The sequence below is a fragment of the Triturus cristatus genome, chromosome 2_2 (assembly GCF_964204655.1).
Source record: "Triturus cristatus chromosome 2_2, aTriCri1.1, whole genome shotgun sequence".
Taxonomy (NCBI): domain Eukaryota; kingdom Metazoa; phylum Chordata; class Amphibia; order Caudata; family Salamandridae; genus Triturus; species Triturus cristatus.
The window spans coordinates 515,623,647-515,646,344 of NC_140582.1; the positions used below are offsets into that span (position 1 = coordinate 515,623,647).

At 42.7% G+C, this 22,698-nt stretch overlaps 1 protein-coding gene across 4 annotated transcripts in view; it reads right to left on the reverse strand.

Moving 5' to 3' along the window:
- Positions 1-22,698, reverse strand: part of NR3C2 (nuclear receptor subfamily 3 group C member 2) — a 750,782-nt gene that overhangs the window by 79,989 nt on the left and 648,095 nt on the right. For all 4 annotated transcript variants that reach the window (XM_085641641.1, XM_085641639.1, XM_085641640.1 and 1 more), the window contains exon 5: positions 6,059-6,409. In XM_085641641.1, the coding sequence (XP_085497767.1) occupies positions 6,059-6,409 (351 nt within the window). The remainder of the gene's footprint in view (positions 1-6,058; positions 6,410-22,698) is intronic.

The following is a 22,698-nucleotide window of genomic DNA, read 5'->3' on the forward strand; positions in this document are numbered from 1 at the left end:
TTCAATGCGGCCATTGCTTCAGCCGAAATCACACAGCCCCATCCCAAGAAAATAAATAGCCCTCCAGCTACTGTATTGCACCTATGAAAACGGAGCGAAAGTAATGTTACAAACTCGGCCCGTACCTGTGATCAATCTCCCCTCCTGCCCCAATGTTATTATCTTGGCAAATGTAACTTGGTTGCCCGTGGGCTCCTCGGAATCGACATGGTCACTTAGGAACAAGGTTTTGTTTTTGGTTAAATCGTTCAGTAAACTGCCATTGGGTTCTAAATAATTAGGTTCTATTTATATGGCGTGTTGATGGTACTGAACCTTTAGAAAGGAATTATACAAGTGACACTGTTATTATAAATGTTCGCAGACCTAGGGTTGCGGGGAACATTTTGACCCAAGCAAGAGATGGCATGGTGAAATCTAGCCCTATGAAGATATTGTCACTTGTTTTTTTTTTAATAAAGTGAAAATGAACGTGGCAAGGCTTATTGCGCAAATTTATCAATATTCCCCACAGTCAAATGCAAAAAGTCTCAAGTTGGGTGCTCCAAGGAAGAGGGCAGCCACTAGTGCCCACACATACGGACTAGATACATCCAGTCCTTAAACAGAAAAATACTTTTGTGTGTTGAAGAAATTTCATCCAATTCATGTTCACCATCAGTTTGACTTTATTTCCAGGATAGTTTCTTCAGAAAACATATTCACTCCTCTTCTGGCATGTTACAGCATTCTTCATATAGCCAACACATGTTTTGTCAGACTCGATGCGTGTGCATCTCTGACTTCCTCAGGGCTTTCTCAATCTCACTAGATCCAGACGTCAAAATATTGATTTCCTCATTCCTCTGTCTTCAATCCAAAACAATAGGAATCCCAGATAAAATAATCAAGCCTGAATGTCGGAGAGTACTCTACATTCGCTTCCTGACGGCGTTGTAGTCGGGTGACATCTTGGTAATCCCGTATATATAACCCATTATAGGAGTGAATATGTTTTCGGAAGAAACTATCTTGGAAATAAAATCAAACTGATGGTGAACACGAATTGGATGAAATTTTTTCAACACACAAAAGTGGTGCTCAGGATTATCTATTTTTTTGTTTTTTTTATAGGCCTTTAAAACAAGACACTACGAGGGAAAAGTTTTATGCTCCTGGTATGGAGGACAACGATTGGCTTTTTAAAGGGGAGAACTACAGGGCATTCATTTCACCGGACCCGGGAGGCAAATACCCATGATCAAAATACTTGTCCACCAAAATGGCCTGGCACAAATACCCATTTGCAGAGAATCGAGGGGGGGATCGTCAAGGAATGAAACGTTTATCTTGGAACATTGCGGGGATTCGCCACAAAATCCAAAATGAGGATTGGTTGACTTTTGTTGGTAAATTTGATTTTATTTACAGCCAAGAGACTTGAGCCTTTGATACTATAGCCATCAATGGGTTCAAATCTTACTATACTGATGCAACTCCATCTGGTGATGGAAGAGGAAAGGAGGGCCTAGCCATTTTTGTGGCATGTACCATCGGAAACGTGGCAGTCTAAATGTTAGCATCAAGGCCATGCTATCTAATTTTAAATCTTTATGGGCCAAAACTTTTATTTACATTTTTTCACAACACACCCAATAGGCAACAATGATGAGTTGGGGAACCTAGTCTCAGAGTACTTAGACAGGATACAAACGTACATGTCAACATATGGGCGGGTGATTTCAACATTTCCAAATGTTTGTATGATGGGGACTGCACATGTGGATTCACTAATGCCACCAATGCGACGATATTGGTCACGTTGTACACTTGAACTATAGTGAGGCCCTAAATCAGCTGGTCTTATCGCACAATGTAGTCTTTTTGTCTGATGTCCAGGGAAAAGGCAAAGTAAATTTACCCACACTTACAGGAAGGGCTCAGGGTTGTGTGATAGATTTTGTCCTGTTATCGAGGCGCCTAGTACAGTAACTTGTGGGCTACGAGGTGTTCTCACTTCCACAGTGACAATAACCCTGTCTTTTTAAAATGTCAATTTATTTTCAGCAAATTACACTTGCCAAGACAATACCCTCCGTTAGCTATTCTATTGATCCAAAAATGTCTTCTAATGATCATTGCGAACCCTAATGAGATCTTGGCCTGCCTCTCTAAGGCGCACAGCAGCATTTTCAAAGCCAAATCCAGTGGACTTGTTTCAAATAAACCACCAAAGAGAGAAATCTTCACTCATGGTTTAGCCCTGAGTGTACCGCAGCACTTAAAGAATGCATGGGGGGGTTGAAATGTACTTGTTTGTTTTCAAAACGAAAAATAAAGTTTAAAAAAAAAAAAAGAATGCATGGGGGGACACAAATAAACTGGCACAGCTGAAAGACAACTGACTTTTTTGAGATATAGTCAACCTACCCCTTTTTTGGACATCTATAGAGATTGACTGTCACATTCCTGAACAAAACTGGGTTGGCCATTATTCTCTTGTTTTCAATCCAGATAAAGGGGGGGACTTGATGCTAAGGAAAATGAGTTTGATTTCAACTCTATAAGTGAAAACTGGATAGCTGACCTTGTAGATTTAGTTTCTGTAACTAAAGTCATTATGAGTGCCACAAATGGGAAAGCTCTCTGCCCTGATGTGGGACCAGTGGACTTGTTTAAACTAAATGTAGAGCTTTGGACCCCGTTGGTTACAGATCTGTTGAGGGCTGCAGTAAAGGGCGGCCCGATTGACTTGTGGAGAGAATCTATAATAGTACCCATCTAAAAAAAAAAAAGTGATCGCAATTCACCTACATGTTACCACCCAATCTTGCTGATAGACTCGACAGTGAAGATTTTAGGGAGTGTTATTCTGGGAAAACTAGAGACCTGGGCAGATGCTAATTCTTTCTTTTGTCCAGCCCTATTTTTTTGTAACATAATTTTATTGATTTTACAAATAGTACAACACACAAATTTCGACTGTCAATATCAGTAGTGACTGTGCATAACAAATGGCAGTGGCAAATATCACAACATCAGTGTCCATATTGAATGTATCCACACATTTCCGAAGGAAATATTAAGAGATAGGCCTTCGATCAGTACATAATGTCAGCAAAGTAGGGTAAACACAAATTACATATCATGAACATGTGAGAAATGAAACAGTCTGAGCATAGACAAGTGAGCATTGTATATTGTTGCATCAGTCCTAATACTAACAAAATAATAAGTAAGAAGATAACCAACTCCGCCCTTCCCCCCCCCGGTTCACTGGTTTGTAAATACCGAGAAATAACCCAATCTCCAGTGGGACCACCTCTTGTGTGTTTAAAGACTGTGTTACATAAAGACATATAATGACAACCTTAGTGGGCAAAACGGTCTACATACATGTTTACAAGGAGTAAATAGCTGACATTTGTCAAACAGATATAGTCACATCATTCAGGGGAATACAGTAGTAGCGGGGTGAGTTTGAGCTATTGGTGACACTGAGGGTGTAAAGGAATCCATAGCATTGAAAATTTCCAACATTTTATCCCATTCCAAAGAGATGGGAGTCTTAATCAGGCCTTTTGTCCAGCCCTATATAGTTTCCGACCATGCTTAGAGACTGTAGAGCAGGCCCTTAATCTCACACTTACCCTGGGTAATAATGCAAGGCCAGGAGAGGGGCCTTGCACCTGGCCTTTATGGACCTGTCCTGTGCCTTCGACCTTGTAGGCGGGGATTTGTTGTGGGTTTTGATGGAATGGGCAGGAATTGATCTCCTCCTATTAGACGTCATAAGGAATTCTACTCTTCAAGAATTCTACTCGCGTTCACCTGAGCTGAGATCCCGTAATCTTGCATTAGCGAAAATTGGGTGAATAAAGAAAGTCAGCTCATTTTCATATCAGGCAGCTCTACAGTGGAAGAAACTACCTTTAGACCTATGTCTCATCAAAGATCATCTGGGATTCAGGAAAAGATAAAAACATGGCTGTTTAGGGCAAAATGATGCTAGTGCCAGCACTACTGTATGCCTCAACAAATGCTAGGGAATGATGCTAGCACCGTGATATCCCGTTGGGATGAGTGATGCACTTTATAAAAACTGTAAATTTAAAATGTTTACACTGGGACTCCACAACTAGAATGCGTTATTCACGGACTCAGGATTGTACAGCCCAATAAAGGTTGTTGGAGGAGTTAGGCAGGGTTGCATATTAGCTTCCTTCCTTTTCCTATTTTATATAAATTCTTTAAATACAGCATTAAGATCATGTAGCAAAGACGTCTCAAGAATTGGCACCCAGGCAGTCCCGGTATTGCTTTTAGCTCGGACAGCTAATGGCCTTCAAAAGCTTTGAAATGGTTTTAATGATTTTATGCTTAGACTTAAACTTAATGTGAACCATCAAAAGTCCATCATTATGTCATACGGTCCCAAAAACACCAAATCAACATCGCTTTTATAGGGGGTAGACCTATTGATAAAGTATCTACTTTTAATTATTTAGGTATTTTACTGAATGCAAATGGGCGGTGGGATAGCCTAATGACTCAGAGTGCAAACAATGGGGGCAGCCGGCGATGCTATATTCAGATTTGCCAAATGGCTATGCCAAAAGCTGGTTTGAGAGATGGTCCAGCTCTATAAAAGTAAATGCCTATCAGTGAGCACTTATGGAGCTGGAGTTTGGAGCTATGCAGCCACAGGGAAACTTCAGGTAGCCGAAAACAGTTTTCTGTGCAAAGTTTTGGCTATCCCTAAAACCACTGTGAGTCTCATTGCACACATGGAACTGGGATTAGGATTCATGGATGAACAAGAAAGTATGGCTCCACTTATTTTATGGTTAAAGATATGGTGTACACCTAAGGCACACTTTTCAAGACAGATGTTAGCAGATTGCTTAAGCCTAGACAACATGACAGCTATCCCATGGCTGACTTGTATTAAAAAATACTGTCTACAGCCTGGGTCACAGTCACCTTTTTGATGGACCTGAAAGTATTGCTCCTAAATCTAAAGAGATTGGGGTTTATGAATCCTACAGAGAGGAAACCAGACTTGAGAGATCTCTGGATATGTCCTCTGTTATCAGCTACATGCAAATGTTTACATCTACAGGCATGGAACCCTATTTAAACTGGATAACTAATCCAGAGTATTGATTCTATCTCACTAGGTTGAGGCTGGATACAGTTCATTTCCTTGTGGCCTTGCCCATAGGAGGTACTTGGCATACATCTCTCTCATGTTGTCCTTGTGACACTGTTACTGCCCAATCTGCGCTGCACTTTATGCTCTTTTGAACACTGTATGATTCACTCAGATTGCGCTTCCTGTGCCCAAATAAGTACTTGACATCATATAAAGAGGAGTTAACCTACCTGCAAAGTCTATCTTCTGCTGAAATTTGCAATGCTGTCCTTAGCTTCACTGTTGCTGCTATTACATTAAGAAGAACCTACACACTTTAATAGTTCATTGGATGATGGTTGCTGAAATTTGTAATGTTGTTCTTAGCTTCGATGTTGCTGCTATTTATTAAATTAAGAAGAACATATGAACTTTAATTATTGATTGGATGAGTTTTGCTATGATGTCTTCTCTTTCTAAGAAACTCCTGAAATGATCTATTTATTTTAAATGTTTTTATTTTTAGATTTGTATAATGTTAAATGGATTTTACTCAGTGTTTTATGGTCATACATATTAGTGGCAGAATAAAGATACATTTGACTTTGTTGTATCTCAAAAAATATTGATTGGAAAAACGAAGTTAAAACTGGGAAAGCATAACCAGACATAATATTAGTGGGTTGTATTTGATTAATGGGATGAGAGCACAGAGGAAAGGGATAGCAGAGATCTTCAATATAACTGTATATGCATGATCAAAAACACCAGGGCGCTGCAGGAATGTGGGAATTTTTAAAGCCCTAAAGACTTCTGTCAATGTTAGTCTTTAGTTTGAAATGATGTACCCATCTCCTATACCTTGGTGACATTTCTAACATGTTTTTAATCTTTAAGCAAGTAACACTGTTTGAAGATACAAACACCCTTAAAATGCGCTCCTACCTGGAAGTAATTTTGCCCATTTAACAACTTGAATCATCTGCTTGCCAGCAAGCCGGTTCAAACTGGAAAGCAGGTGCTCTGCCGTGTCTGGCTTTGAATTGTCATACCCTGCATACACAATATCTGGCTCAATGCTTCCAAGAATAAGTGAGGGAGCCGGATTAAGCCCTGGTGGAACACCAGGTAGAAGAGGAACAAGAGTTGTGTTCATAGGTACAGAGGGCTCTTTTGGAGAAGAAATGCATACTGTTCCTTCTTCAGGGCTCTGAGGAGGTGCCTGATGCTGTGGATGATGCTGCTGCTGTTCTTCATGTACACCTTTTAACTTCCCCAGCTTCTTGGACTTTCGAGCTGCGAGAAAGAGGAACAAGCAGTGAGTAGTTCAGCTGAAAAGTTTAAGAGAGAATTTCAGGTCACAGTAAAAGCAGAATACCCTTAAAAATTGAGCAACAATACAAGACCAAAACTAGCCCTGGTTGGGCTTATCTAGAGTGGCGGCCAGCATGACTCGCAGGTGGGGAGCTAGGGGGTCACACGGGAAGGGGGGGTTCATGTAAAAAAAAAAAAATTAACACTTACCTTCGCCTCCGGTCCCTCGTCGCATCTCCTTCTCTCACTGCTTCAAGTCCCAGGAAGCAGGCAGCCTCCCTCTCCTCCCCATAGCCAATCTCAATGCTGCAATGGCAGCATTGTTATTGGCTGGGACGCTGACCGCACAGGCGTCTATGGGGAGGCCGTGTTCTCCATGCAGGCTGCGTGCAGCCTATATGGAGAAAACGGGAGAGGGCATATGACTGGTTTGGTCAGCCCTGGGGCCGACCAGTCAGTGCCCACAACAGTGGGCAAGGCACTGCTCCCCTGCAGCAGGACCACCCCTCACCCACCCCAACCAAACCCTTCTTTCCGCTTTTTCGCAGTGCGAGAAGCAGAAACATAAAACTGGTATTCATAATACCATTTTATGTTTCTGCTTCTCGCACTGCGAGAAAGCAGTGGGGCGACGCTCCTCCGCCCACATGGAGGAGCCGCCCCTGCTTATTTCCAGTTACTATGTAAGTGCAGGAGTTAAAAGTGAACGCAAGTGAACCACAAATAAAGACAAAATAATGCAGGATAAAATCGAACAAGGTTCAAGGACGAGAATTGGCTACGAAGAACAGAATCTAGGAGGGGGGGATAACTGCAGCTCGCATTTCTGGAAATTGTATTATTATGCTCTGAAATACAGGCATTCAATAATAAAGTGAGTCCTTAAAGAAAAGTGGCTGCGTATGAAAAAAATAAATATTAATCCCATCAACTCTCCTTTCTCTGTGACTTGTTTTTCCAAGTAGTTATTTATTACTTGTTTTTATCTGATTCTCACATCACATTCCTGGTCTCCCTATCTGGCCTCTTAAATGTTCACTATTGCATGGTACATATAGCATTAAATAAGTACCTAACACAAGTTTCGCCTGACATTATTTTACTTGCATACATCTTGCATAGTACTTAAATGTGCTGTTTTTAAGAATTTATGTTTTCTTTTTTTCTCATTTAACCTAGAGCAATATAATTTGTCAGCATTTCAACACTTGGCTGACTATTTCAATCCATAAAACAACTGAGCAGAACTTTAACTAACCTAAACCAGTTGCGAGCAGGCATACCTTTTCCTTCATATCACCTTATTAACTGGCTATGGGTTGACAATATGACATCAGCGGTTTCATGCGCAGTATCACCTTGTCCTAATTATTGCGTAAAGGCCATTAGTCAGGGTGAGATTTCTACTTTGCGTAATCCAGCATCCTAAATGCTGGGTCTGGTCCTCCCCCATTATTACTTGAATGTCGAGGTTCAACACTTCAGTACTGCAACCCTTGAGTACTTTTTTAGACAGCCCAAAGCACTGTCACGATGATTCCAGCTTTTATTCTATGCACACATCCCTCATTTGTTCATGGAAGGGGGAGATCTTCAAATGGATAATAGAAGAAACAACCACTCACTTCACATTTATACTGGGCAGACCTTGGAGTTGCCACTATACGCATTTGGTAGCAGCTTTAACTAGTTGAGGACTGTGCTGCACTTTTGAGACTGAGGACAAATCTATGCAGATTGCAGTTTCATCTGAGTATTGCAATGGCATCTGCTATTAAAAAAAATACATTTCAAATAGAGGAGAAACCAATGACTCTGTCAGTCATTCAAATGCAGTTATAGGAAATTTGAAACAAGCAATGGCAGAATCAGTAAGCTTAGCTTGCATTTTGAGCCCTCATAAAAAGCATTTAAAAAAAGCTTGCTACAATAAAAAAAAAGAAAAAAAAATGTATTGTGCATACAATGCTTCTACAAGAGAAAGAATATATGGCGTGATATATCAGGATGCAATAACAGACACACAAAGACTGGGCATGTGGCAAGAATTGTGGATCACAGGATTATATAATAAAGTTCCATAAACTACGCTCTTAATTATACATTCCTGGTTGCGCTTCTTAAGCCACGTCCCTTTTTAGAGACGACCGCCCCTCTCTCACCTATCTTAAAGCACTGCATCCAGGAGAACACATAGCGTTTGAAATATTTTTAGGTCTCGCCTGACCCAGCACATGCGTTGGTCTGGCGAGACTTATTAGGTCTCACCTGACCCAGCACATGCGCTGGTCTGGCGAGACTTATTGAGAGGGCTCCAAAAAGTGCTACCAAGGCAGCCTAGAGCTACAGTGCATGTGTGCGGGCGCGCACGCTTTACCGCGATTACTTTCACTTTCGCGGCCACACGGCCGCTTTGATGTTTGAAGGCGATCACTTTCACTTTTGCGGCCGCACAGCCGCTTGGCATAACCAATAGGTCTTGCTTTTGGGACCTTATAAGTATTTAGTTATGCAACTGTTGCATGGCTAAACACTTATAAGGTCCCAAAGGCGAGATCTATTGGCTATGCCAATGCTTGTTATATTTGTAGCATCCGTCTAATGAACATACATTTTTGCAACATCGTTTCTGTAGATTTCACATCCCTTTGTAGCAAATATTTCAGAAAATGTTCACAATTTTCTAAGATACAGTCAGCTTCTACCCAGTGGTCTTCAAACTTTATAATGCCGTGACCCTCTCCCCCCTCCCCGCAGAGAGTTACCACAGTTACAGCACCTTCCGAGCATAGAAAATACAGGCATGGATGCAACTTGTAAAGAAGGCCGATGTGGTTTTTGCTTAGGATATCTCATGATGCACAGCCACTTTTTTATCTAATAAAGATATATAAAACATATATTTTCGCAAATGTCATGAATCTCATACAAGTAAAACATACTGGTCCAGATGTATCAAGCAACATTGCGATCGCAAACGGTGAATTTCACCGTTTACGATCGCAAAATCATAGTGTGCAATGTAGGGAAGAAAAAACCCACATGCTAAATAAGGATTCGCAAAAATTGCAATCCCCTATTTTGCGCATGCATTTGGAGAATCGCAATTTGCGATTCCCTAAATGCTATTCTAGTAGCCATCGCAAATTGCGATATTGCTTTAAGGAATCGCAAATTACCACCAACTTCAAGTTGGTGGTAATTTGCGATTTCCTAGAAAAATTCACTTTTTTGCATTTTTCAAAGTGCCATATGGCTCACAGGGCATGTATGTGCACCACATGTGCACACAGGCACATTTCAGGGGTGCAACAGGGTGTCCTTTTGGAACCCTTGTATCCTTGAAATTGCGTGCGCAATTTGCGAGTACCTATTGGTAAAATTCGCTATTATAGACTCGCAAAATGTAAAGTTGATACATCTGGCCCACTATTTTGAGAACGCCTTGGAGTTATGAAGTTTACCCTAGAACTTTGCACACCGCTCCCTGAGAGCTGCAGGATAGAAATGGACCTCTAGAACTAATGCATTAGTCCATTAAGCCACGTCTCTGTCATTACCTTCAATTCTACAGAATGATGAAGACACATGTGCATGGTCACTCTTTGAATTCACTCTACATATACTGCAATCTAACTCCACTTGTTTTTCCACCCCTCTGCTCGCTCACAGTGCAATGCTTTGAGGCAGCCATCCATTGGCATGCAGTATTTTATGTATCACGCACAATTAGCGTGTCTGTCAAGTGGTTACTGCTTGGAATGTTGTAGGTTTTATGTGCATCAAAACCTCTGTTGCTTAAACCCTCCTGGGAAAAACCGCTGCTGAGTGTGCAAGGGGGTGTGTGTGTGGTAAGTTAGAAAGGGGAGAAAGAGAGACCAAGAGAGATGGAGATAGAGATACAGGGACACAGAGGGAGCACGATAGAGATACAGAACGGGAGGAAGATGGCTGCAGAGAGAAAGAATAATTGTCAGGATGGACTATTTTAACTCCTGCCTTCCATTCTTATCACATGCAAAGGGAGGTATGACAGAGGCACACATGGCTAAACCATGCGTGCCTCTACTAAGCTGCCTGAACAACGCATCCCTTTACCTTGCATGCCTTTAAATAGCATGCCTTTACCATGCAATCTTGTGGTAAACGCATGACTGCTAAAGGGATGTGTAGTAAAGATCACATCCGAGGCCACACTCCCTGAGCCCTAAAAACTCCCCAACCCCCCCAATCCATAACAAGCATTTGCAATGCAATAGGTCTCGTATTATTAAAGTTTGAGCTATTGGCATTGCTAAATAATGCAACACCAATAGCTCAAACGTTAATAGGCTCTTAACACCAACAGGCTCTGTACCAACCAAGGCACTACATGTCTCTAGTTTCACAGCACCAACCACTTGTTTATAGCATGATGGCGATCCCAAAAGTACTGCTACATTAAAAAATTTACCTATCTGATTGCATAGCAAGTGTTATTATTCCCCAACCCAGTTGTACTCCTTGTATAGACCCATGTAGGATTACGGTACAAGTCATCCAGTCCAGTGTGAAACCGGTTAATGCAAGTATATCCCAGTAGCGATAGCCTACCTCACTGTCCTATGTTATAAGCTAAAGAGAGGTGTGTGGGGTTGGTGGGTAATATTCCTATGTGATGAGTGAATAATCACAGCCTTAACATGACATTTTTACTGTTGCCTGGAAATCGCTGGCGGCAAAGAATCTGCAGCAGGTGCTTTTACATCCACAATATATTGTGGAGACACGGCGCCGCCCCGAAGTCAGCACCCAGTGCCATGGCACCATTCGCACTGCCCTAGTGTCGGCCCTTGATTCAGAGGTCTATGTGGATACACACAGCTTAAGTGAAGCACACAATCTGTGGCCGATTTGGGGGAGGGGCACGACAGAAGCAGTTAACCGCGTACACACAGGCATGCACCCCCCTCCCCCCAACACACACACAGGCCCTGTGGGAGGGCAAGCACTGCTGGCTTCACCAGACACCCTCTCCAGGCGCTAGCTCATTCCCAGGGGACCTATGGAGCAGCCCTCACCTCACTCGGGTCCTTGACCCCCCACCCGACCCTGGTCGCCTCTCCAAACAAACTGGGGATCTGCATGGCAGGCACCCGACTTCTAGTGGCCCCTCTAACACCCTAAAAACATTCTTTAACATACACGGTCTGTGGTTGGTCTGTAGAAAGACCAGACCGCCGTAGGCTCTCAGCTTAACCAGCCAGCGCCCCCCTGAGTCGATGAGAGCCCCGCTTGTGCCAGTGACGGCAAGCGGCACCACCGCCCCACTGCACAACACAGTGCCCAGCACTGGTGTCACCCGGGCACCCAGACTGCCATTAGTCCGAGTCCACCAGCGCCATCCTCTGCCAGGAACCGGAGGCCACTTGCACAGTGCGAGAGGAACCAGCTAGCGCTGCCGGTGCTATTAACCAGCTAACTGGTACTTTTGTTACCGACCGACCTTGGAAGTATAAAAGCTGAACTGGCCCTGCCGAGATCCTCCCTTCTAAATCAGTAAGAGACACCACCATATTAGTACACAAAATACACTTCACTAGAATGAACAGAATACATAGAGATGCCCACAGATGATGCCACAACGAAAACAGCAGCGCATGCGCACGGCCATAGGCATCTTTAGGACTGTGCCCAATAAGTAACTAAGAAACGCGTGTCAGAGAACACCACTTCACTGAAAATCTCCTGCTAGCACCTTACTGCAGGGACTGCAAGCTCCAGGCACTGGATGTGGCTGCTATAGATACATTCAGAGCTACTCAGGGTTGGACTCGATAGAAGAAAAACAGACTCCGAGAAACAGAGTGCTGTAGGAGGTCTAACAATCCCGGAATGGATAACCTGTTCCTGCCACTAGGGGCCACGAATAACCCTAATCCTACAGAGGTCGGTCGGAAGCACCGGTGTATGAGTTGTCCGTACCAGGATATGGTTCTGTGACACGCAGAACACACAGAGCTCGGCAGCAGGTTCCTTAACGTGGATAGTTGGACCGGAACCCGTGGAAACCAGTCAGCCCTGCAGGTTCAGGGCCGCGGATCCATCGGACAAGCACTGCAGCTGGGAATCTGCGCGCCGTTGGAGCAGGCACTGGAGCCCCTGGGATAGCTCAGTGAGCTGGAAGCAGGCAGGTTACACACAGCTCTCCGAGGACGGCGCATGGATTCGTTAAATGAGCTCAGAGAGTGGCGCCTTGAAGGTGTACACAGCGCTCTACAGTAAGCACACAGACCCGCAGAGCTATCTTTCTAAGACTAAAAGCCATAGCGAGCAGGGCACACGCATTTCTGCAGCAGGTGCCTGGACCCAGTCATCCGCCTAGGGACCAGAGGCCGCCCGTTGCACACAGACATCTCTCTAGGGAAATATGAAACAGCAGATTCAACCATGGATAAAGAGCGAACAGCAGAAACATATATAACGGATGACAATGAACCAGACGTACCTGGGCCTGTCTATGCAGGTGCCGCGGGCATCCTCTGGGGTCACTATGGGAACATGTATAGAACTCGAAGTATAGCATATATTTACTCCAAAGTCTCGTCACTACATTTCATTGAATGTTGTGATAGTTTGATGCATTTTACTTTCATGTTGGAAAAAGAAACCAGCAATACACACAGCTTTTAAAAAAAATATTTTCAAAACTTTAATCAGAATGTAAAACCGCATGTGGACATCTCAACTTAAGGGCGGCACACGAGTCCTGACCACATTAAAAACAGGAAGACCCAGCAATACCCAACAAGACGTCAGCGGTTCTTTCATTTTGTTGCTTCCCTGAGAAATGGATCCTAAAATGAACAATCCCGCGAGTGGTGCGTGCGCGCCACCGCCGGCCATGTGGGTTCAATTTTCGCGCCCGTGTCTGGGCACGATAATTGAAACCACATGACCGCCGATGCGCATTATAGACACCAATAGGCCATGGGCGGAGCAATCCGCCCGCCTTTGGCCAATTGCGTGCAGTCTTTCATCAAAAGACTCACGCAAAGGCCAATAGCGTGGCCCAAAAGGAATCGCACATGCACGAGAGTGTGCGATTCCTAGTGCGATTTTAAAACCCCCTACAAGAGGTGTCTGGCTGCGCGAGCAGTGCTGCGCACTGCACCACTAGGCGCGAGACCTAAAAACGACCCCAACCCCAAAACTAAAACTACCCGACCCCCTCTGAGCTCTAAAAACATCCCAAACCCTATTTGAACCATAAAAACGACCCCGACCCCCCTCCGAGACCAAAAAACTACCCAAACCCTCAGCCCTAAAAACTACCCCGACCCCCCCTGAGCACTAAAAACTACCCTGACCCCCCAACCCTGAGCCCTAACAACTACCCAACCCTTAAAAACTACCCCCACCCCTACAAAACTCAGCCCCACTTACCAATCTACATCTTCTCCCGATCCTTCCTCTTCCTGTGCCCACCCATCTCAAAATTTAGACCGCACAATGCCTTAACCATGCATATGCATGGTTAAGGCAAACATAGTTCCGCTTTCAGGGAAACAGCATGCATGGCTCTGCTCGCATTGTAAAGGCCGTTTCCCCATGCAAAGGATTTGATGCACACTCAAAACCACATACTATAACTGCGAGCGTGCGCACACACACGCAAACATGCAGGCATGCACTCCATGTATGCAGATGTGCAGAACCATTACCCCCTCGTCTGCCTTTCTCATTCCAGTCCTTACTAATAAGGCTTCTGCTTCTAACATAGATCAAATAAAAGAAGAACTAAACTGTCCTCACATTGTTGTATCTAACCCTCCAAGTATTATTACTGTGTTAGGAGCGTCTACACTGTGGTAAGCAACTCAGCACTCTATGCTTGCTGTAAAATATTACTCACATCAGGTTCTATAATGTATTGTTGGTATTTGAAACAGGTGACAGTTGGCTTTAAGACTGGGGGAAAGCCAAATTACAATATTTGATGATAGAAAAAGAATTGCTCGCATGTTGGTGGGCAATTGAGAAGTTTGGCTGTTATGTTTGGGGTAAGCAATTTTGTCTTCAAACTGATCATAAACATTCAGTGCCTATCCTGAGTGGAGGTGGTGGTAAATGTTGTACGCCAAGGATTTTGAGGTTATTTAGCAAACGCTTACAATTCCAGTTTCATGTAGTTCACACATTGCTGACTTTCTGTCCTGGTTCCCATGTAAAGCAAAGGATGAGGAAGAAGTTATGTTGGTAGAACTTATGGATGAAGATTTTGAAGACTGTTTGGTGTCATCCATTGAAGTACCTAAATTAGGTCTGTGATCTGAGGAAGCATGGAGAGTCTCTCAAATGGAGGATCAGGTTTCACAACAAGTATTGGAGTTTGTCAAAAATGGGTAGCCAAGGGAGCAAATGTTTTCTCTCATGTTTCAGCTATTTTTCAAAGTTTGTGAGGAACTTTCTATGGCATGCTACTTAGATCATATAAACAGGTTCCACTGCTTAAGTTGAGAAGCAGCATCATTGATTATGCCCATGAGGGACACCTTGGTTATACTCTCACTAAAAGGCACATTTGTGATTCTTTCTGGTGGCCTAGGATGGATGCTGACATTGAAGACGTGGTAGAAGGATGTTGTGTGTGTGCTTCAGCTGACAAACGTTTGAAAGTAGCAACTTCTCCTTTGATGTCTATTAAAGTTCTGTTGAAACCGGAAATAGCCTTACCCTGCAGTTGCGATCATTTCTCACCCCAAGACACCATGCATTTTGTTATGTTTTGTGGGTTTTATTTAGAGCCAAGGAAAAAATATCTGGTATCAGCTTTGAAGGAGGCGGGCTTCACACAAGTGAGACCGGCTCTGCTCTTCTTGCAATCATTGCCCAACATACATATTACCTTTTGTATAGCCAATTTTTTGGTAGCTGCAGTTAGGATGAAAAAACATACCCATTAGATCCATCGTTATTCCTTTTTAACTTTTGTATGCCTAGATTTGTTTTAATGTAAATTATTTTATTGTCATATTTTAACACGCATGAAATGTTCCTAACTCTTTGTATGAAATGTTTTTAATCTCTTTGTATGACTTTAATTGAGTCGAATAAAGATATTTTGACTGACTGACTGTCGAGACTTAGAGTAAAATTAATGATTGATGATAGAGTCCCTATGGTTCATTATCTGAAAGTACCAGATTTATTTTTAGTACTGATGGATTACTGTTCAAAGTGGACGGTACTTAAATTCTTAAGAGGCCCTAGTGCAAGCTCTGTCAAGGAGTTTCCCAGGGAAGGGTTTCCAGAAATTCTCATTTCTGACAATGGCAAACATTTTAGTACTAAGGAATTTCAGAATTTTCTTGAATCATGTGGCATTAAACCTCACAAGAGTTCCCTATATCTCGCCCAAACCAACGGCCTTGCTGAAAGGATGAACCGAGCTGTGGGACAGTGTGTGAAGTGGGCAAAAGATGGGAACCATGAAATTGTGATATCTGTGAGGAGTATCCTGTGGTTTTATAGGACCATGCCTCATTTGTCAACCAAGTTCGCTCCTTTTGAGTTGTTAGGGGGTAGAAAAGCCAATACCACTTCTGGTGTCTGTCAAGCTCAAAATAAGCAGAAATGCTGGTAAGATCAAAAGACAAATGTTAGGAAATGTGATGGTGCAGGTTGGAGAAGTAGAGCAAATTAAATCAGCTATTCATGTAGAAAAAGGGAAAGGCAAGTTTGGTGATCTTGTCAAACCTGAAAACATTTGTGATAATGAAGTCAGAGTTGATGGTGGCCATTGGTGTAATGTGTCAAAGGTTGTGAAAGTAAGAGATAAGGAGTCAAAATCCACTACCAGCAAGATGGAGTCTGAGTCTAATTTCTCTACCAGTAATCAAAATGTTCAATCTCTGCATAGGGGTTCTTGTATAATCAATAAACGATTTAGGTTTAGAACATAAGATTTTGTTTAGACTATGTATGTTTAATAGATTGAGGAGGTAGTATGTTTTTTTAATTTCTTAAGTGCAAAGGGAGGGGGAGGTATATGCTTAGTGGGTGGAGGTAAGTTTTTAGTTTTCTACTTTTTAGTTTTATTTATAATTAGTTATTTATTCAAGAAGGGAAGATACGGTGTATCTAACGATACAGTATAACTGTGTTAGGAGCGTTAAAAGACTACACTGTGGTAAGAGACCCAGCGCTCTATACTTGAAGTAGAATGTTCCTCACATCAGGTTCTATGTTGTGTTGTTGGTATTTGAAGATGGTGACAGCTGGCTCTGAGACTGGGGGCAAGCCAAGAGTACTTGCATGTACTCCCATAGCACCTCTTTACTTGGTGTTGAATAAACCGCATTATGTTTCAATTCTACACCTTGTCTGTAATCAATCACTACACACATTCCGTTTCTTTATGCCTCTATAGGAACAACCATATGGTTAGTGTTCAATTTGTAGGAAAAGCGCATGCATTTTTAACCATTTAGAACACATCTTTCATTTTTCTGATAACGTTCACCTATATGTTTGTGTGCCGATCAGTCTGCCCTTTGAGTTGCTTCTCTAGTAGACAGGAGGACGTGGCTTGCGCATCTTTTCATATTTCAGAGAGGTTTTCTCTGTTGGGCGGAAAGATGCAGCTGTAGCCAGTACATCCTTCGATATCTATTTAGGTAGTGCCCGGCTGTGCTAGAGCCAGAAAGTCCCCATCTGTTCTTAATTATTTATCGCTGATGAATTGGCTGTTCTATGGCCACCAGAGATGTTTTAAATATAAAAATATATAGATAGTAATTAATGCAGCTGTGTTGTAGCGCATTCGTCTTATACTTAATTTACTGCTGTCTGATATGATAAAGACACATTCAAGCACAATAGGGCGGTTGAGCAATAGCTACCATATTCTCCTATGTTTGTTACTAATTTAAATAAAACTGTGCTTCAGGCAGTTTTCTTCTAAACATTGCTATTTTAATCTTTCCGCTCAGCTGGCAATATCTTACCTGTGGTAGACTGGATAGGGGCGTAGCTTGGTCAGTAACAGTGGGGGGAGTGAGCTTCAGTTTTTCCAACAATCAGGCTGGCACATAATGTTAAAAATAGTTTATACAAATAGCAGGGTGCATGAGAGGAGACTAAGGGACTGTGGTAAGGGAGAGGAATGCGGATTGGTAGGAGCAATAAGAGTGAAAATAGAGTTTTTTGTGTATTAATCAAAACTTTTGAGGACTTTCAAAACAGAGAGGGAAGAGAGTGTGTTTAGGTCTTTGTTTTTGTGTATGTAAAAATTCCAGGTGACATCCGACAGATATCTCATCATACCCGACTGAAAGCACCTATACCCAAATATTTATCAGAAAATAAGAACTTTTAGGGGGATGAAAGACCCCAAACACCGCCCCACAAGCTACGCCCCAGAGTCTGGAGGCCAGAGAAGTGGCAGGGATCTGCTGGAAAGAGAGGAATGACTTTTTATAGAATGTAGATCTCATGAGATTTGATAAACAGGATTTGGGCATGGTTAAATTCAGGTGTTCTGCTAACTCCTTTATTACGCCTCGAGTCATGGAGGGGGAAGGACAAAAGTCAGTCTCTAAAAAGAGAGTTGGAGGAGGTGGACCTGGAAGATATGGGTGACAGATATTTACTTCCCCTCCTCAGGATCTGCAAGACATGATTAATAAGGTGGTGGCAGCAGCATTAAGGGCACCAGAGCCCCCAGCCAAGCAGGTCAAGTTGTCTGATCCAGAGGAAGATAATTCTGAGCTGAAAGGCCGCAACATTAAGTTCCAGAATTTTTGGATACATTTGAGACAGAAAGACGCAGCCCTTTCAGAAGTTGTGGATAAGAAGGTAGATTCAGCAGTTAAGAGTGTATACTGCCTCTAACTTTGCTATTCAAGCTTCTGTATGCTTCATATAAGGTTCAGTCGCTGTTAAAGGACTTTCAGTCTCTGGGAGATGAGATCCAGGAGGGTTCTGACTGTATGGAGAAATTGTTCAAGATGGAACAGCAGGTTAGATATATGGATGTGATCAAGGAGGGTGGATGCATCAATCAGTCTATGCTGAACCACCTTCCCTTTATAGTATCGGACCTATTTAGTACACATTTGGAGAACTTAATAAAGAAGTCAGCAGAGGACAGGAACCTAATGGCTCCTCCCCATATTTCCCCCAGAGGTCGTGGTTTTTCTGGAAGAATGGGTTCTTCTTCCCAGAGAATAATGAGAGGTTCTTTCAACCCTTTTGAGAAAGGGGACGTGGCCAGGGGTGTCCCTCTCTCAGAAAAATCCCAGCTTCAATCGGCAGGCTCAATTCCATTCAACCACTCTGAAATCCTGACTACACTTGACCACTGGGAAGACAGATTCTTCAGTTTTTTAACGTTTGGGAAAAGTTGATATCAAATGCCTGGGTGTTCGTCAAGACTACGAGAGAGTTTCAGGAAACACCAGGAGAATTTTTCAGAAGTACTCCTGTTCCTCTAAATCCTGATAAGAAATGGACAATTCTTCAGGGTATTAAGGATTTACTAGCTAAGAGGGTCATAATCCCAGTTCCCAGGGAGGAGTGGTTATTTTTGTTGTTAAGGCTTCAGGAGAATTCAGACCTATTCTGGATCTCAAGTGCCTTAATAGTTATCTTCAGTTCATGCCCTTCAAGATGGATAACCTGCAGGTGATTTTTCCTTTAATTTCTCAACAGGATTTGTTTTAGCATCTCTGGATTTACTGGATGCTTAATTACAAATCCAAATTCATGAGCAGTATCAGATATTTCTGCGTATTTGTGTGGATGGAAAGCCTTACCAGTTTAGGGTAATGCTTTTAGGGCTGTCCCTAACTCCTCAAGTCTTTACTAAATTATCAGCCCCTTTAGTGTGGTTGTTGCATGAACAGGACATTAGTCTTTTTCACTATCTTGATGACCTACTAATATCAGCATCTTCTTTTTCCAAGGCTCTCCTTCATGTTCAGATGATTTGCAGAGTTCTCCAGGAGCATGGGTTTCTGTTAAATGAAATAAATCCCAGCTGAACCCCTCTCTGGAACTTCAGTATATAGCACAGTTTTTCAAACACAGGAAGCAAGCATGTTTTCCCAGATCACATGAAGTTTAAACTGACTCAGAGACTGAACAATCTTTTGATAAAGGACTCAGCAACAGTAGGAGAATGGCTAGGAGTGCAAGGATACATGCCATCCTCCCTGACAATTGTCCCTTGGACCAGGCTTCATTTGTTTCCCCTGGTTCAGCACCTTTTGAGACATTGGATAGCCTTGGTCCCAGGAGTTCGAGAGACTCATTCTAGTGTCAGAGCAGATGAGACAGGAATTAAGCTGGTGGCTGATTCCAGAGAATCAGAACAAGGATTTTTCATTGGTGATTCCAGATCCCAGAGAATCTGGACAAGAATTTTTCATTGGTGGTTCCAGATCCCAGGCTCCAATCCACTCTCTCTGGAAGAGATTCATGTTTCGCGGAGGGAAAATGGGCTTGTGGATCAATTGAGCAGTGTTCCCGTCCTTACTAGTGATTGACATGTTTGCCACAGAACTGAATTCTCAGCTTCTCAGATTCTGCACCTTGAGCCCTTCACAGAAACCTTGGGAACAAGATGCTCTCTCAGTCCAGTGACCAAATGCCCTGATGTATGCCTTCCCTCCTGTCCCCTTAATTCCAGGGTTCTCAGGAAGATCATTCAAGAGAAGGCTCATGTTGTATTTGAGGCCCCTCAGTGGCCTCGTAGGCCATGGTTTCCCATTTTCCTCAAACTGGATGTTTGGTATTTCCAACCTCTCCTTCACTTTTACAGGTTCCCCTCTTTCCAGAAGCCTCACTGATAAAACTCAGACTAGCGGCCTGGAGGTTGAAAGGTCACAACTGACAAGTTTGGGTTTTTGGGTGGAAGTGGCTTCTACAATTCAGCCGTTCAGGAGACCTTCTGTGCTCAAAGGTTATTTCAGGAGTTGGAAGGATTTTGATGTATGGTGTAATTCGAGGTTATTGTCTTCGGTGTCCTGTCCTCCTCCCCTTATTTTAGAATTCTTGAGGGCAGAATTTTTATGTGGACTTGCTACTTTCACGTTGCGTAGTCAGTGGGCTGCTATTAGAGCTTTCAGAGGTCTGGAGATTCTGGAGATTGAAAGTCTGGTTGTTAGATTGCCAAAGAGTTTTGCAAATAAAAGGCCTGTAATTCACTCCCCCATTCCAAGCTGGAATCTCCTGTTAGTCCTTAGATTTCTTAAGGCACTGGACTCGGTTTCTTTAAAATGTTTGTTAATTAAGGTATTTTTTCTAGTTGCTATCATGTCTGGCATACAACTAGAAGTATGGGCTTTTTTGATAGATGAACCATACTTAGTTTGTTCCCCACACAGTGGTGCTCAGGACTGACCCAGCTTTTCTTTCAGAAGTGGTGTCATCTTTTTATTTAAATAAAGATAAAATTTTGTCAGTTATTTTTTCCTAACCCTTCTTCACATGAGACGTTTCATCTACATCTATTAGATGTTCATAAAGCTTTATCTAGCTACAAAGTTTGTTCAGCTAAAAATAGAACATTTGGAACAGGTAATGGGGGGCTTCGCCCAACTTCTTCCACTTTAAGCAGGTGGGTGAAGCAAATGGTGTTGTTGGCTTATCATTCCTCTTATACCTCCTGTTTAGGCCTCATTAAAAGAAAATCTACTAGGGCCATGTCAACTTCATGAGCAGCATACAAGAGTGTGTCACTCAAATACATTTGTAATGCGGCATTATAAACCTCTCCACATACCTTTATATCACACTATAGACTCCAGTTGGGGGGTTCTAGTTCCACTGCTTTTAGGTCAGGGGTTCTTTCAGCTGTATTGGAGCAAATTGTGGCACTTATGTGGCATATGACATGTCTCTAGTATCTCTTTTTTTCTCTCTACATATGACAGCATAAGGAAGGATGGCTTGGGTATTTCCTCACTAGTAGGGACTGGTACGAGGAAGACATATGAGGAGTTAATGCTCAGATTACTTAACGGTAATCTTCATTATACCGAGTTGTAGTCTTCCTCGTCACAGTCCTACATTCCCTTCCTCCCTCCCATATGCTTATACGTCCTCCTTGAATTCGGCTTGGGCTACAGGATGTGAGGAAAGTTTAGTCCTTCTTTTATTGAACTTCCATTAAAGGGGAATGTCTAATCCTGTAGGGGGTAAATTTGTTTTAGTTTGTTTTAATATCTGGATGGTCTACGTTGGAGGCAGAGGCCTCATTAGTAAGGGATGTGACAAATCAGACTACAACTCAGAGTAATGAAGAATACCAGTAAGTAATCTGAGAATTCCTCACGGTCGCTGTTGCGCTTTACTGAGATATTTTCATTTACTAATTCCACATATAGACCGTACCAGTTCCCACTGCACGCTTGCAACACACAAACAAGCCTGGTAAAGACACGCTCTTCTTAACAACACGCACACACACACACGCACACACTTCAAATACAGGCCTCACTGCTGAAAGGCTGCCTTACTTTTCATAAAGTTCCATTGTTGTTTCTACCGAGAGGCAGTGTGATGTGAATGGTTCTAGTGCACTCTTTCGGTGGTCAGAGAAAATATGATCTTAGGTAACGTTTAAATAGCTTATTGAAAACACAACACATTATTTCTTGCATGAACGAGGGCTTCTCTTGCATGCCACTACATCATCAAGTTTTAAGGCGGCGGCAGAGAGGGCCTCGGATACGAACATGTTGTGGGGGTCTCTTCTTCATACATTTGCTGATAGGAATACGACTGTCTTGATGGAGGGTTTTGACGAGGAGGGGTGAGGTTCGTGCCCTTTGTACCACGGTAATGTGACTATGGCATGTGTAATGTTCAATGTATATTTAGTTTGATGACTTGGCCCCAATGTGCTCATGTCCCCTAGTCGTTCTGTGTGTCTAGTATTTAATTTCAGCTGTGTATATTGCCACCTCTAAATGTATTATCATGACATATGACTGGAGTCTCTCCCCCTCTCAGAATGAAGCCACGCAATACTGGCCTGTTTACTATTTTTACTGTATAATGCAATACAAGCACACTTTCCGATGAAGCAGACAACGTCTGCCCAATCAAATTGTGCAAACATCACTCCCAACATGTGGAAGGAGCTCAAGCTCCTCTTGGTGATTCTCATATAACTGGGGACAGCTGTGCAGTGAAGCGTGACCATATTGATCTGCTTTAGCACCTCTTTCCAGCACAGATAGACCAACTCCTACCTTGCAGCTAGACTCCTTACTTCTGCTATG